The following is a 16478-nucleotide window of genomic DNA, read 5'->3' as shown; positions in this document are numbered from 1 at the left end:
GTTTTCATTTTGAGGGGGAAAATCTAGCCTACAACAGAAATGTGTTTTTCTCAGATTATGACAAATCCAAATTTCAGGTACCACCCTTACCCAAGCTCCAGACAATTTTTGTCAATAATTTGTCATGGTACATGTTCTTGAGCTGATCCATTGACAGTGCAGGGCTCCAGAGTGCGACCATTTAGTCGCATTTTGCGACGATCTTTGGAGACCGCGCTACCAAATTTTATCACTAGGAGCAGCAGCGCAACTTGCAAATATGCTGACAGGTTTTTTTTTTTACCATCATCATATATCATGTGACACACTAGGAGGGAGCGAGAACTGGTGTGTGAGCGAGCGCGAGTGAGGGACGGAGATCTCTCGCAATGTCCACAATATCAACATTGACCGCCACATATTGACTCTTTTTTCTTTTTTTGACTATTTAAAATAGTATTTAAAATTGTCAATTTATTACCAAAGCATTTATCAGTAATACAGTTAATATGGAAAATATATGAATGCTGACGTTGCATGTCGATTTCAGTGGTGCTCCTAAATTTTGTGCTGGTGCTCCTAAGATTTTCAGAAGGGAGCAGCAGTACCACTAGTGGAAAGTCTGGAGTCCTGCAGTGCATATGAATCCAGTACCGTACGAATCTACCGTACAATTTGGACACATTCTTTGCATCTCAGTTTTAAAGTGTAAAATTTTGGGTTCAAAGCAACAACAACATTCAAGACACAGATCAGCTCGGACTTGCATTAGGAGACCAGAAAGTCTCCCTTTTGGGCTTTGTTATAAATCTGGAAAAGAGGGAAGTTGATCCCAGCGCTGAGTCAGAAAATTCCAGTTGCCTCGAACAACGGGTCTAATTTACTTGGAGTACCTCTCCTTGTAAAACTGTCAGGAGAGGATGAGCCAAAGACGACGGCAACAGCCACAGCAGCTTTATCTGCCTTTACACAAGTTGAAGCCAGTGCCTGTTCAACTAGCGTTCCTTGCAGTAATATCTTTCAACTTTATCTGAAAGTAAAAATAATAGCATTCTAGAATATATTTACTGCCAAAAAATTTGTGGCAAACCCGGTTTTGCACCGTTCAAAGCCATTGGCGTTCTGTTTAGCATCCAAAAGACTTCCTAACACAAGCCAATCAGGTTCCATGGCGATAACGGCACATCAATGCCAGACACCGCATGGTTTAACACAATATGTTCACTAGGACAACGGGACGGCTTGAAAAAGTACACGAAAGCATTCCTATGTGTTTATATATGCTGTTTAAACCAGAATTGTGGTAAATATGAATGTCATTTTGAGTTTTTCGCAATCTGTCATTGCTTGAGTTTACCTTTATGCCTGCACATTGTCTTAATAACAATAAAATGTAATTGTCCGTGGGGAAAAGGACCACTTGTGAAATTTCTAGCAGATGTTAAGGTTTGGCAAATGTATAGTCAAGTGACACAAGTAAGACTGAAACCAGGCCACAAACAACCAGTCTCCACTCACCTGGAATCCTCCTTCTCATCTTTCTCTTCCTCGTCTTTCTTCTCCTCCTCCTCTTTTTTCTCGGACTTCTCGGATTTGTCCTCTTCGTTTTTGTCGTCCGACTTGTCTTCTTGTGAGGGTCGTGTTATTTGCTGGAAACAAAAAAGAACAATGAAACATACACATTAATCGCTTGCACTGCTACAATACGACATCCTGTACGGACATTCGTGCACTTTTCCCAAATAAAGTCAAAATTGAAGGCTGCAACACAGCGTGGCAGTCTGTGCCAATCTGAGCCATCAGCCCAGGTCGATGGAAGACATGGAATTACATAAATCTGAGCCGTATTATGCTCCAAACTAACAATACAAGAGATAAAGTACAGGGATAGGGACAAGCAAGAGGAGGAAACATGAAGGTTGTCATGGCTCATGTGCAGACAAGATAACAATTATCAAGTCCTTTGATGATGCTCACGTGCGGCGGGTATCTGCAGAAACATGGACGCCCAAACAACTCACGACAATGCAGATATTCTTCTCTGAAATTAAGCAACAAAAAACCCTTGAGAGCAGAGGAAAACCATAAACGCTTGTTGTGACGCTAGCACGTGATAAGTCTGCAAGACAGTAACAGCAAATGTGCAAAGCGTATCAAAAAGGGTTTGAGCTGCACCAGACAAATACTGTCGCACAAATAGAACAAAAAATGCATTATACTCAAATGGATCTTGAAAACAGGTCCGACAGAGTGATTGAGGACAGAGCAACATTCTTTATCATCACTGCTGGCGCGGCACACCGCAGAATCCCTCCCCCTCGCCTGTTCCATGAAAGCGCTGTGCTGGAACAAGTCTGGCTATGCCAAGCCAAACATCCCATGCTGGTACCAGATGGGGCCATGGAATGTGCTTAACTCAATGGTGGAGGCAAAAAAGAGAAACTGAGGCAAGTCAGGAGGACAGAGATATAATTAAAGAAGACGCTTAAACAAAACAAGACAAGGGTTGAGGCTGGAAGTCTAGTCACCGACGATGTGGCTCTGCAAAGGAGCGTCTCGTCCACCTATCTCAGTGTCTCGCCGTGCTGTGGACTCTGAGGGAGGATTTCCTGACATTCGGTGAGAATCTGTTTGGAACTGCAGCAGTTGGAGCTGGACAGCCCTCAGTTGGTCTGCTAGTGTCTCTTTTAACTCTGTCATCTAACTTGCACAATTACATATTGCGCTAGTGAGCTTGAGGCAGGAAAACATTCATGACTTTCAAAGCCATTGCTGTTTGCTAGTTACTTATTGCATATTTGCTTTTTTTTTTTTTTTTTTTAATGTATTTACCTTTTCAGTCCGCAGCCTGGGCATACAACTCAGGATATTTGTGCCATTGAATTCAAGACAGAGTTCATCTGCAAGTGGAGTTGAAATTCTCAACCTGCAAAGCCCATCTTTAATAATCATCAAGATCTGCTTCCAATAATTCTGTGGAATGATAAGACTGTGCTCTTGTCATGGCCACCACCAATCCCTCTCTTTCGAGGACAATCTGACCATGATCAGCTAAACAACTCATCTCAATTGCTTCTCCAAGTTGGAGATCGTCACCACAAGCGAAACACATAAACAAACAAGCCAGCAAGATGCCCCGCCCAGTCACAAGCACAACACCCACGCAGCGCGATGGACCTGGCACAGTATATGTTCAAAATAGATATGTACATATGTAAACGATGAGTCAAATGACTGTGTCAAAGCTAAGTTCGCCTGAAGCTCAGGAAAGAAATAACAGCCCAGAATGATTATTATCTTAATAAAGTGATTGACTTATTTTGTTTATGTTGGTTTTTCTTTTTAACTACATTATCGCTCACTTCATTTATTGATCACTTCAACGAACCATCCACTATCAAAAGGTTCCTACTTGCCCAACACTGGCCAGTATGACATTGCAGTTTCTGCCATGAACACCACGTTACTAAGATTGCTATCAATGTGACGTTTAGTTTTCATAAATATCGTGCCAAGAAAGATCTGTTCCCGTCCATGGGATAGAGACCGTGGACCAGGACATTCCTAGAGCAGCTTCTTGGGCACAGGAGGATCCAGAGAGACCTCTTAGCAATGAGCAGCATCTTCGCCACAGTATCTGCAGGTAATCACTCATTTAACTGGAGACTTTTGAAGAGCCTTTTAATATGTCAAATATAAGATCAATTCTGTATCTGTGTGTGTATATATATGAATACACACACACACACACACACACACACACACACACACACACACACACACACACACACACACACACACACACACACACACACACACACACACACCCGCTGTTGAAAACCAGATTATTCCTTAAAAAAATGTTGTTGCATTATTCTTGAATTATTCTGCAGTAGCATTGAACTTAAAACAGGCTTGAGTGAAATGACCAAATTATTGAATACCTTCGGACATTTTTATTTATTTATTTATTTTTTAAATAGACTTTGTATTTTTGAGTTATTCGTTATTGAGCTTTTTAATACAATTGAAGGCCTTAAATGTAGCTCCATTGAATTCATATTTTATGCCGTTTTGGTGATCTGTGGCTACCGTCCAGCAGCTAGGTGAGGGCTGCCTGGGTCAGGGAGCAGTAATGTGTTTTCTTTGGAGTTGCCTGGGCGTCATGGTGTTCTGGTCCCTGCTTCCCTGTGCTGCCTGCAGAACCTCCAACACAGATGTTCTCCAACACTCATGGTCCCCTGTGGTTCTGCGGTGCGCCGTTTCTTTTTCTTTTTTTCTTTTTTTTAGATGAAGAACTTTTGTGACCTGGCACGGATATTTGGAGAGTTTTAATTTCCCCCCAGCTTCTTTGCTGGTTTGCAGGGCCTGTTTGATTGAGGAACAGAGCTGCAAGTCAATCGAATATTTCCTACCGCAAAGCACAGAGCACCAGGGAATCTCTCTCAACTTAACAGAAGACAGAGAGAGAAAGAAATGAATGAATGCTTTAAAATTTAACTTTTCTACTATGCACCCCATCTATCTGTGCAATTGACCTTGTAGAAAATGTTCCTATAAATGATTCTGTTATACAATGACAGATGATAGCTCATAAGCCAATGATAGCTTTTATAGATGATCAAATTACTCAAAATGAGATTATTAAATCATGAAATAATTCAATAACTGAACAATTAATTGTACCATTTTTAAATATCCATGAAAACATTCTAATTCTTACTGTAAATATTTCACATCAGTTTTCACAGTAACACTGCTACATTTAATACATTTTAATTTCATAAAAGAACTCACTGTTTTCAAATACTTATTTTCATATTAATAGGTGCCGTTTCCCAATGACAATATTCCTGAAATACATATTTCTGAACGGCAATTACTCCAAAGGGCTTTTTCGGAGTAATATGAAACTTTCCACAAACATTAGTTGCCACTGAATGTCAAAATAAAATAGTACATTTAATCACTGATTTATTTACTACTTAAATAATTGCATTTTGAGTTATTTGGTCCACCGTAAGCCAGAACCTCAAAGGAAGCAATTTAATTTCTACTTCTTTTCTCGTAGAGCTGTCCACTATATCGGGTTCAAATAGTGCATTGATTGATTGATGCTAAATAAATCAAGTGAGATGCAATATGTTTTAAAATGAGTTTCACTTCAGGCTGAGCATAGACAACACAAAACAACAAGTGTATGAAAATGTAAAACAAAAAACACGAACAAAAGAGGTGTACATAAAAAAACAACAACAAAAAAACACCAGCACACCAGGGAGAGGTGGAGCTTCCCGAGGTGGAGCAGAGGAGCGGTAAGAGCGTTGGGCTGCCGGAGCCTGCGGAGCGCATGACACGAGGGCCACCGGCCACATTTGCCACATTCCTTCATAAAGGAGCCAGGAAAGAAATACTAACTCTTTGTTTAGATATAAGACACAGTATTGATTGGCGAGTTAATCCGTAATAGGACAGAAAAAGGACTTTTAACATCTCTGCTAGAATCCACTGATCTGTCAACTGTCCTGAAGAAGCTGGAATTGACCTTTTTGAGAAATGTAACCACAATGATTTCAGAGGCCACTGCAACTTGGAGAAGAAGGATGCAGTGTGCATATATTGAGTTCATTATCTCAATTTGCACATTATCACAAGTCACAATACACCTCATGACATAATATAAAATATGGACTGCTAAAATTCCCATATATAAAAGAATGTCATATTTATTTTATATCTTTATGGTCATAAAGAATTTCAAAAGAGACACCTATAACATGTACTGATGATCTGCATATCATCATTGATAAACAGTTTTTAATAATTAAGTTAACCTTCGGTGATAGAGAGGTCATCTTAATACGGATGACTGCTAGATATTGTGGAGACGTGGTTCAACTTTTATTGACTTTGATGATTAGATCAGGAGTTCACGAGCAATAAGAGCCACTATAGCAAAGCTCCCTCCTCCTTCACAAAGAGCCAATGGTGCGGCGTGAGATCCGGTTAGAGGTCGCCCTTGTATTTCACTTCCAGGGCTGGCATGCCATGCTGGAGTCATTCTAGCGCTGCAGCTCATTTGCTGCTTTGGTTTATTTAGTAATTATTTTATGTCAGGGTCGGGGGGGGAGTAAAAGTACACTGCCATTCTGATTAGCCTCACCCACAACAACCACACTATTCATAATCCTGTCAGTTAAAAAAAAGAAAGATTATATATATACAGAGTAAATGAGTGGAGCCTTTCCCCAGTTTGTCAAGTTCATTGGAACCAATACCCAGTTAGGTCTTAGGATGTACGTTTCAGCTGTAAAACCCAATTGAGGTGCACTTTTAAAAAGAGATTGCCACAAATTACCAAATTATTCTTTGTTTCCTTGCTTCAGTAACCCTAACCCTAGGAGAAATAACTGCCTCAAAAGCTACATGTAAAAATAAAACAACAACACACACACACACACACACACACACACAGAGTACTGCATGCTTAGGAACAGAGAGGCAAGAAAGAATAGAGGAAGTGAAAAAAACTGCCAAAAGAAGAGTAAATCATAAGTGCGATAAGCTGATTGGACAAAGTTCCAGTTTCCAAGTTGGCGACGTACCTCCGCGCTTAGTCGGCCATGAGAAAGCCTCGGCTTCGTCTGGAGCTCCAGCTTTTTGCCGCTGCAGATGTGAGTCTAGCCTCCATAGCAGCGGTAACGGGAGCAGAGGAGAGGCAGGGGAGAACCAGAGCAGAGCTCCTTAGAAGGGCTGCCTGGCCGCCGCACCGCCGCACATATTCCGGGAAAGCGTGTCATCCAGCCGCTTAAGCCACCCGAAGAATTGTCCATCTCACATGCACGCACTAATCTACGCAGGGTCACTCAAGGTAATCCCCACTGAGCACTCCTCTTTGATTGGCACTCACAGAGGCACTGTGAGTTTTTTTGGCCTGTCAGATGGCCGGGTTAAACCACTCAACTGTTACTTAGAGGGGTGTCTCCCTTTTCTCACAGGGCAGGAAAAAAAAGGGAGAAAGGAAATGAATAGAGGAGAAAAAAAACAAAACAACAAACACTCAGCAGATAAGTGCTGCCAATGCTGACTCTGTCTGGCGGCCAGCTTTGCCTCTCCTGACTCGTTCCATTGCTGTTACTTTCAGCCTTTCCGTTCTTCTTCCTTCCCTCCCTAACAACCCAACTTTACTCGCTCCTCCTGAGCATGTGGGGAAGAATAGCAGTGAGTAACTCACACCAGTTTGAAACACACCCACAGCCTGATGGTGCGTTTTTCTCCAAATGACAAACACAGTTTCTTTCCAGGCCTAAAAGGGACATTAAGAAACCTCAAAGCCGTTCAGCCCATAAAGCCAGTGATCAGATGTGTGGATCATACAAATGTGTTATACAAAGGCTTTTTGTTCATTTAATGCAACTATAATAGTGAAAATAAAATTGATGGGTAGACAGATGAAACGCACCAAATTCACGTTCATTGCTATAAAACTCCCTTTAAATTTGGATGAAAAAAAAACATACGGTTTTACAAAAACTGCACAAATAACTGCACTCAGGCAATTATGTAATAATTGAGAATTAGCTCTCATCACAAGGCAATAATATTTGTTAATCATGACCACACAAATCTTTCATAACAAAGAACAAGCTCTGCCAGCTCTTCAGCTCTTGTGCATTGCTCTTACTGTTCAACATAATGGGCAAGATAGGTTGCATGGTAAATACAGCAAAGCACCCCAAAAGTAATAATATTAGAATTATTTAGGTCCCTCTCACCCAAGAGTCCTTAAATGATTAAAAACAAAAAAACACACATCAACAGTCATCCATATAGGCAGACATATGCAAAGCAACCATTCAAAGTTAAAAGCATTATATGTGCATGCATAAAAAAAGCACTTATTCTTCCTTGCTTGCGCGGTAACCCAAGTGAGGGGAATCGTGGGAATTTGTGACAGTGGCGGGTCCACCTTACTCAGGGTTTGAGCCTTAATGCAGAGTACACTGCTGTACGCTCCACAGGACTTGCACTGTCATTGGCCTGGTTTTCCAGTATTGAAGCTGAATGTCCATTAAGCCTGAAACATGCTTCTCAATAGATAAGCGTAAACAGTATCTGCAGAGGAGTGTTTTGCAGGGGGTTCTGGGTAAATCTGTGCTGCAGAGGCCTGCGGATAGGCTGCTGACCTCCAGAAATTGGAAGCACAACATGCAAAGGGAGGCCAAGTTAAAATAGTAAATCAGACTGGCGGGACAACATCCACGTGGGACAATACCTCTGGCACAAACAACTACTAGAGGCCTTGGAGAAAAATAGATTGGATGGAAGCTTCTCAAAACCGACATTTGAGATGAATAAAACAATGCACCAAAACATACTATGATGATATGTTTTGGAAAGGGCTAGCGACCAGCTTTATAATTCCTCATTGAATTACCATATTATATACATTATCATAATGTACACTAACATGCTCATTGTGCACATTGCTGAAAAGTAAAAACATTTTTTTGAAAGGTTACGAAATCTCAGCTTCTCAAACGTAATTCTGCCTCTAATGTTAAAAAAACAAAAACATTCCATTCAAGCATATTTGCGCAAACTCGTACCAACAAGGATTCTTCTCATGCAAAGAGAGCTTTAAATGTAATGTTTAGCCACCATTCCAGAGTACATCTACTTATCCTCTCCTCATCTTCATATTACTAGTAGAGGTGTCAAGATATCCTCATATCATCGTACTGATCGTTGTTCAAGATCATTTAACACTTCATATTAGACATTGTTGCTGGAGATTGGTATGGAAAATGGGGGTAAACAACTACGCTGGTGCATACAGTACAGTGGTTCAGATCTCCCATGGTGGCATGGGAGATCAAACATATATGACTGACAGAACATTGACTGACAATTGACTCTGCAAACTTGAGAAATTTGCTGTAATTAATAATTTTTCGAAATATATAAACATATTTGAGGTATAGCAAGTCACATTTTACGACCGTTCATGTGCAAATGTTTTCTTCAAAATACCCTTCCAGGCATGCCAACCGGGCCGTCGCATCATAAAACATCCACCCAATAACTGCAGAGGATGGGACTCAAACTACAGGCCTCCCCAGTCCGGGGGCCCTCAACCAGCAAGCTCTTCAGAGGGCCCGGTACCCTGAGCTCCAGAGAAATGGAAGAGGGGGGGTCTGGTTGAAGCGTGGAGGCTCCGCTGCTGTGTGAGTCAAGCTCCAGTGAGTACAGGTAGATGTCTTGTAACATTGTCTTGTCATACATCAATAGTGTTTCTGCTAAAAGAGCCGCCCATTGATCATGACTATTCACCCACTCATCCCTCTGTCAACAGATAAGTGTGGAATCTGTTAAAAGAAACTGAGATTGGCCACCCCCTGGTTGTTTATCTTTTTGTCCATAAAATGCCACTACCTGTTGCCAGCACCAAGAAATAAAAATAAAAAAACAACTATTTTCTCCCACAATTTAAAAGCAAAAAAAACACAAAACATTGCTATTTGTATCCTAAGTCATGAGAAAAGCCGCTGCAAAATCAAGCCCCTTTGGTCACAACAATCCTCAATAAATCTCTTATGGACCCTGAAGACAAGAAGAGATTTCCTCACGAGTCTCAGATGTAGAAAAACGGTCCAGGCAAACGAGGCATCACGGAACACACCTCTAATCTTACCTGGTTCCTTCCTCTCCGCCTCCCATAGTTGCGTCTCACCAGGGTTTTGTAGTTGTGGTTCTTCTTGGTCAAGTAGTAGTAGAGGACACAGTCAGACACACACTGGAAATACATGCACAGGACAATCAAATTGAGAGCAGCATATCCAATCCATGTCAATGGGAGAGTTTGCACCTCATTAAAAATCCACATGAAACTCAGTACAAGAGTCCAGGGACATTATCCATGGGCTCTAGGAGCCTATGGATAATGTCCCTGGAAACAAATGGCCTGCTGCGGCAGACGGCACATGTATGATTTGTTCTGAAATATTGAACGCTTCGGTTATCAGCTAGAAACGAGATCATGGAACTTTTATCACAAGATAATCGTTGTGATGCTTCTAGAGCCACAAACACAAACTTTCCACTTCAGCGTTCAGGAATTCATTCAAGGTGAATTAAACGTGGTTAAACACAGGGGAAAAGAACCGGTGTACAAAAAACACAGAGGGAACAATCTGGAAGCAACTCACCTTTCTCTCCAGATAAGAGGCAATTAGGCCAAAGTTTTTGGGATGTTGGACAAACCTGAAAATGGAAGAGAAGAAAGACTTGGGCAACAAGGAAAGTTACACTGACTGACAACAAAATATCTATGTCAAAATACTGAGAATTTTAAACAGTGTAGAACGTCCTGTGTAACAGGGGAACGTGATCTATTGTTTGGGAGCTCGCTCGCTCTCTCTCTCTCTCTCTCTCTCTCTCTCTCTCTCTCTCTCTCTCTCTCTCTCTCTCTCTCTCTCTCTCTCTCTCTCTCTCTCTCTCTCTCTCTCTCTCTCTCTCTCTCTCTCTCTCTCTCTCTCTCTCTCTCTCTCTCTCTCTCTCTGCCAATCAGAAGCTCGAGCACTATCCACCAGTCCACCAATCAGAAGAGATATTCTTGGACAGATCCGATCAGCTTCAAACCATGTGCAGCTTTTGAATTGTGTTTGACGCCTGGGACCAGCACCAAGTTTTTCCCGTTTGTTTTTTCTACATGATGGTTGCAAAGAATTGTCTGAGGCCAGGTGGAGATGAAGATGCTCCGCTCACTTCTCTTTAAAGATCTCCTTCTCGTGTTCCGTCCACACGTTCATGAACTGCCGGGCTTTGTACACCTTCATGGGGTCGTCCATCAGGCCGTTCATGTTGATGAACTTCACCCTGCGCTGCTCCAAGTCATACATCATGGGCGGGATGACGGACAGCTGCCGCATCTGCTTCTCATTGTTCTGTGAGACGGAGAAACAGTCGTTCAATGAATCAATCGCTCAAAACTCAAAAGCTACTGTAGCCCTGGGAGTGGACAAAGCTGTGACAGGCTGTCAGGTTTAGCATCATCAGTTTAACGTCTGACTCATTGAACATGATTACTGCTTAAATAGTGTTAAAGAAATCCAATAACAATTATCATTATGTATAAAATGTCAATATACCATTATAGAATCTAATCGTGACCCACATCCTGTTCAATACCCAGACCTATTCAAAAAGTCTGACGCTAACAATTTGCTAATTGAAACTGGAAAGTTAGATTGCTGAGCAGCACTTGGTTCAGAGAGCAGAGCACCGCTCTCTGAACCAACGAGCACACGTTGGTTGCCGGGCAGAGTAATGACTTTGAATGTTACGCCAGGATTTTAGTCAGAAAACCCACATTTACCGAGCTGAACCAAACCTCCCTCACTGAGAAGGCATGTGCTCATTTTGTACATCGATCCAAAACTCAACGGGGAAATGATGTCATTCTAGTTTTGGCGAAGGACCCCGCCACGGATTCAACTTCCGGGCCGGCCGGCAAAACAAAGCCATCACGAGGGCAGGCCCGTCTGGTACCGACCTCCTGTTCAGAGAGACCGTCGATGATTTCAGAAATCTCGTGTTCACTCCTCGCTATGGTCGCAGAAAGACCTGTTCCTCTTTGGCCAACCCTGAGGGAAGAACACGACAGACATCATTTAAACCTCACAACGTGCTCCGTCTCCACCCTATCAAAGTGCTAATTCCAACGATGAATTTGTCAAAAAATCTTGAAATTTATATTTATCTTGTATTTATTTAGCTGGCCCTTTTCAAGAAACAGCCATTCAATGTATTTAAGTTCTGCATGCGCTCCTCTATATGCTGTTGCCATTGTTGGTGCCTTTCCCGGCAAGAACGCAAAGATCGGACTCGTGGCAAAAGTGAAACAAAGCCGCGGCAAATTTATAAAGCGGCGTCGCGACTTGTGATCAGTAAACTGACGCTACGGATGAACATTCAATAAAAAAAGAATTGACCAGAAGAAGGCAAACTTTGGAAAAAAGAAAGCAGAGACGAGGGAAAACTTGTACCAGTATAAAAACATGACCTTTCAAGTGGAATTCTGGGAGGTGAGGTGCAAGGCGCACAGAGCAGCCCAGAGACGGAAGCAGGTACCTCTGGAAGCGCTCCTGCTGCTCTCTCTGCTTGCGGATCTCAGGGAACTGCCTCTCATAGTACTCTCGCGTCCGGCTGTCCTTGGCTTTGCGCCTGGGGTTGTTTTCCATCCGCTCCACCTTCTTCTCCCATGCCTCCATCAGCTGGTCGTAGCGCTGACAGATCTTCTGCTCCTGCGTAAAACCGCGCAGACCGTTCTCTGCATTAACGATTTGATGAACTGACTTTTAATGCTCTTCACCCTTTTTCTCACATGAAGAATTTGTTTTTGACATCATTTTTGCAGTATTCAATCTGTGTTTTTTAAGTTTAGTTCCATTTGTAAGTTCAGCATATTTCAAGATTCAAGATTTTTATTTGTCACATACATATACATACTTCCATACATATATGCAGTGAAATGTAATAATTTGTGAGTGTGCCAATATCATACTAATAATAATCCATAAGAACAATAATGAAAAATTATTCATATTCACTGTGCAAGAATCAGAGGTTCCAACAGCAGCTGATATGAGAAAACTTTTCAGCTGATTCAAGAAAATCTTCAGAAAAAGAAATGAAAACTGCTCTTTATCTAGCCGGATAATAATGACATTCCTGACCAGATGGAAAGGGTTTGTAGGGGAATAGAAAACTGGATAAAAAGCAGAAAAAAGGGATCCCGTGAAGCTGGGACATGCGCTGGCTGGCAGAGCTGTCTCTCACGGTGTGGATCTCCCTTCGCTCAGCTCCTATTTCATCTTGTTACTCTTAGCGACGGCTTGTTCCTTCTATCCTTCCATCACTGTAGCGCCTAGAATTCTACAAAAAAAAGGAGGTAGAAACCAATGCATGGACTTACGTTCTTACGAGTCTGAATCACCGGCATGCATGATCAAATGCTCAGGAAAAAGAAAAACTTTTTTTTTCATCCCCAGAGAAATTCAGGAACAAAAAAACCCCCAAAAGAAACCTTATTGGTGACTGGTACCGTATGTACTCAACGGGGTTCACATTTTGTTGTTTCTTTTGTGTTGTTTTATCAATCTCCGTTGTTTACATGTTTATAGGTTTCATGACCCCCCCCCCCCCATCAATAGTGATTAATGATCAATTAAAACTTAAGAAAGTTGTTCATAAAAAATAAAATATTAATAACAATAATAATAATAATAATAATAATAATAATAATAATAAATCCACATCCAGGGGCAGAAGGGTTAAAGTGTCCAGCGAGGGAATGGAAGGAGGTCCATATTGGGAGGACAATGCAGCCTTGTTTCCTCTCTCTGCACCGAGGGCCAAACAATTCACCTTCCTCTTGGCACACTGCCACCTGCACTTCACTATTGTTCAGAGTCCAAAAGGTCCGTCTGACCCTGACGGGGAGCAGCCGGAGGGAGGATCCGTGCCACGGCCGTACGAGCTCTTCAAAAAGGTGCTCGGTGCAAGACTGAAAAGACACTTTTTAACCGTTTGGGGCTTGAGGAAAAAAAGAAAAGGCTTCTCCGACATCTCTCCTGGGAACGAACGTCCATCGTGCTGCACATCAAACACTTGGAAAGCTCTGAAGACACATTCTAACAACATGTATAAAGGAACAGCTCGGCTCTTCCTCAAGGTGAGACCAGCGGCCGCCGTCCCCAGGGGGCGCCGCGAGGGAGCGCCGAGAGGGAGCGACCGGGGGCATTTTTCACACCTCTTTCCCTTTCAGACGGTGCCGGTGGTGCCGGCCGCAGCGATGGGGGGGCCGCCGTGCAAACCACAGCAGTGCTTTTGATTTGACATGCCTGTTGTTTTATTTGAGTCTCCTTATGGAACCAAAACGTGCATCACAGACACACCTTCTCTGTGACTCTCTCCCCGATCAGCCGCTCCCTCCATGCGCTGTGCGCAGAAAGTACTGGTACGGGTAATGCTACTGGTGCTGGTACTGGTACTGGTATTGGTGCTGGTGCTGGTACTGGTGCTGGTACTGGTACTGGTAACCAGCCGTGCCCTGTTCCTCCGTGCCACGCCCCCCTCACTGTTTTTTCTTGTTGTATTTGGAGGAAGGGAGCGATCAGGTCACATGGAGAGCCATGTATGTTGTATGTTCCCACATTCATATATATCTATGATTCCCCTTATTTACAGTTCCTCATTGAAATGAATTCCTGTGCATTTTGTACATTTCTGTCTGTTTTATCCTGTTATTGTAACGGACACTGACTGAAAACCAGAACGACTGCTCCGCCTGAAGAACCTCAGTCCACTGACTGATGATTGGACTCGTCGACTTTCAGGAGGCAGCTCTACAAATCATACAACAAACTTCATTTGAGGAAACTTGAGGATCGGTTTCTAAACGGCTATGACATATTTTGACTTGCAGAATGTGCCATGAAATTGATATTGATATAATTGATCGTAGAAAGCAGTCCTAAATACCTGCCGAGTCCCTGAGGCCACGACACAATTCCGCCTAATTTACTTGATGGTAAATGTATTCAAAGTACCCCCGTCTGTCAAATATAACTATGTAACTGTGATCAAAACACATAATTGTCCGGGGTGAGAAAGGCACAAGCACATCATGTAGGAGCAGAATTGTGATTTGGGGCCGGGCGCGGCAGTCGGATTCAAAGTGCCGACAAATTCCTGGAAGTTTGCTCTCCGCCATCCTCCCGTAGGGGCGGGAAGGACTTACCCTCTGTTTACGAGCGTGGTTCCTTCTCTTGAAAAACAGAATCAGCTTCTTCCTCATCACTTGGTTGCTGCAAGCGGAGAAAATGCAGTTTGTCGTTACTACAGCTACCGTACCACACAGCAGCTAGGGTTCATGACAGAATTTTGATACATTCCAATTCATTACATTATCCATCTATTGATATTGAGGCTTTTGCAAGGCGACGTACAGGCAGTACACTACGTCACAGTCTCCAAGCTCAGTATATGACAGTCACAGCTAACCCTTCTACAGCAACAAGCTGCACTAGTAGAGTGATAGGAAGGGTCACAATTAGATTCAATCTGATATATTGATACAGCTGACGATATGACAATATGTCTATAATTATTATATTGACATTTTATACATTCATACATTTTTGACTATGGTGGTATTTCATTTAACGGAAATGGCCGTATAACTTTCCAAACAAACCATCAATATGACAATTTTCAAATCGATTCACAAAATGAAACAATAGTATTAATCGCCGGATCAACTTGTTGAATCCGTCCCGAGCAACGACGGGAAGATTCTTGTGAAAGTGCATCACGTGATTCAGAAAAGAAACTTCAATGAAACGCTGCGTGGACCAGCTCTCCAGCCGATCGACCCCATCCAAGGTTCTGACACGAGGGCTTGTATCGCATCAGGCATCAAGCTCCACTTTACCAACACAGACACGCTCCGCTCAACAAGTCAGACGACATCAGCAGATAAGAAAATTCTTTGAAATGACTTGAATTTCCTTTCAGAGTGGGGGGGGGGGAGGGGGCAGGGGGGTCTGTTTGGTTGTTTATTTGTGCTTGGGTGGGGACACCAAATACTAGGAACCGTTTTGTTTGAGCGCGACAGTGACCGTGAGGATACGACACTCAGAGGGTTGACCCTGGAGATTCACACAGCGGGGCCAGATGGGCCAGATGGGCCGTTCCCATGGTGCACGCTGATAAGGGCTTTAGCCCAGAGAACCCGGCCTTCAACCTCACCACACCACCACCACCACGCCACCACCCCCACGCCACGCACCCACCCCACCACCACACCACCCCCCCCACGCCCCACACCACCACCACCACGTCACCACCCCCAGGCCCCACACCACGCCACCACACCACCATGCGACCACCCCCATGCCCCACACCACCACCACCATGCCACCGCCCCAACACCACCACCACCACCCCACGCCCCATGCCTCAAGGCCTCATACAAAATCGTCATTGTGCTTGATCGGTTGAAGCCGTTCAACTCAACGGGCGAACTCCGTCACGGAACGAAAACACAACGCCCCCCGGTGGACTGACAGAGCGTTGACAACGGAGTGTCAGAATCCCATTTTCAACAGCAAGTGGTTGCTGGCACAAATAAATAAAATGTATTACAATATTTATTTAGTTAGATGTTGGATGTGGATTTGCTGATTATCATCAACCAGGAAGTCCAACTGATGAGTGGAACCACCTGATCGGTGCACGACTGGAGCAAAACCAAGGCAGGACTTTTACTTTCTGAGCCATGTTCAACAAAATAACAACTGAGTAAACACGCACACTTACGTCTTTATGTTGTCATGGTAGACTTTCGTATCCGATGGCTGATTGTACAAGGGCTAAAAGAGGAAATTTAAAAAAGGTAGGAAAACATGGGAGCCAGTGGATTAGTCATCAACTCT

At 43.1% G+C, this 16478-nt stretch overlaps 1 protein-coding gene across 5 annotated transcripts in view; it reads right to left on the bottom strand.

Annotated features, from left to right (window-relative positions):
- Positions 1-16478, bottom strand: part of ncor1 (nuclear receptor corepressor 1) — an 81437-nt gene that overhangs the window by 46371 nt on the left and 18588 nt on the right. For 2 of the 5 annotated variants that reach the window (XM_080013653.1, XM_080013656.1), the window contains exons 8-15: positions 16363-16415; positions 14783-14849; positions 12112-12284; positions 11534-11624; positions 10747-10925; positions 10188-10242; positions 9662-9775; positions 1498-1628 (exon numbers count right to left, since the gene is read on the bottom strand). In XM_080013653.1, the coding sequence (XP_079869779.1) occupies positions 1498-1628; positions 9662-9775; positions 10188-10242; positions 10747-10925; positions 11534-11624; positions 12112-12284; positions 14783-14849; positions 16363-16415 (863 nt within the window). The remainder of the gene's footprint in view (positions 1-1497; positions 1629-9661; positions 9776-10187; positions 10243-10746; positions 10926-11533; positions 11625-12111; positions 12285-14782; positions 14850-16362; positions 16416-16478) is intronic. The other 3 variants (XM_080013655.1, XM_080013657.1, XM_080013654.1) reach the window with 2 other exon arrangements.

The sequence above is a fragment of the Zeus faber genome (genome assembly GCF_960531495.2).
Source record: "Zeus faber genome assembly, chromosome: 14".
NCBI classification, from domain to species: Eukaryota; Metazoa; Chordata; class Actinopteri; order Zeiformes; family Zeidae; genus Zeus; species Zeus faber.
Note: the sequence above shows the minus strand (reverse complement) of the source record. Positions and strands in the feature narration are given on the sequence as shown.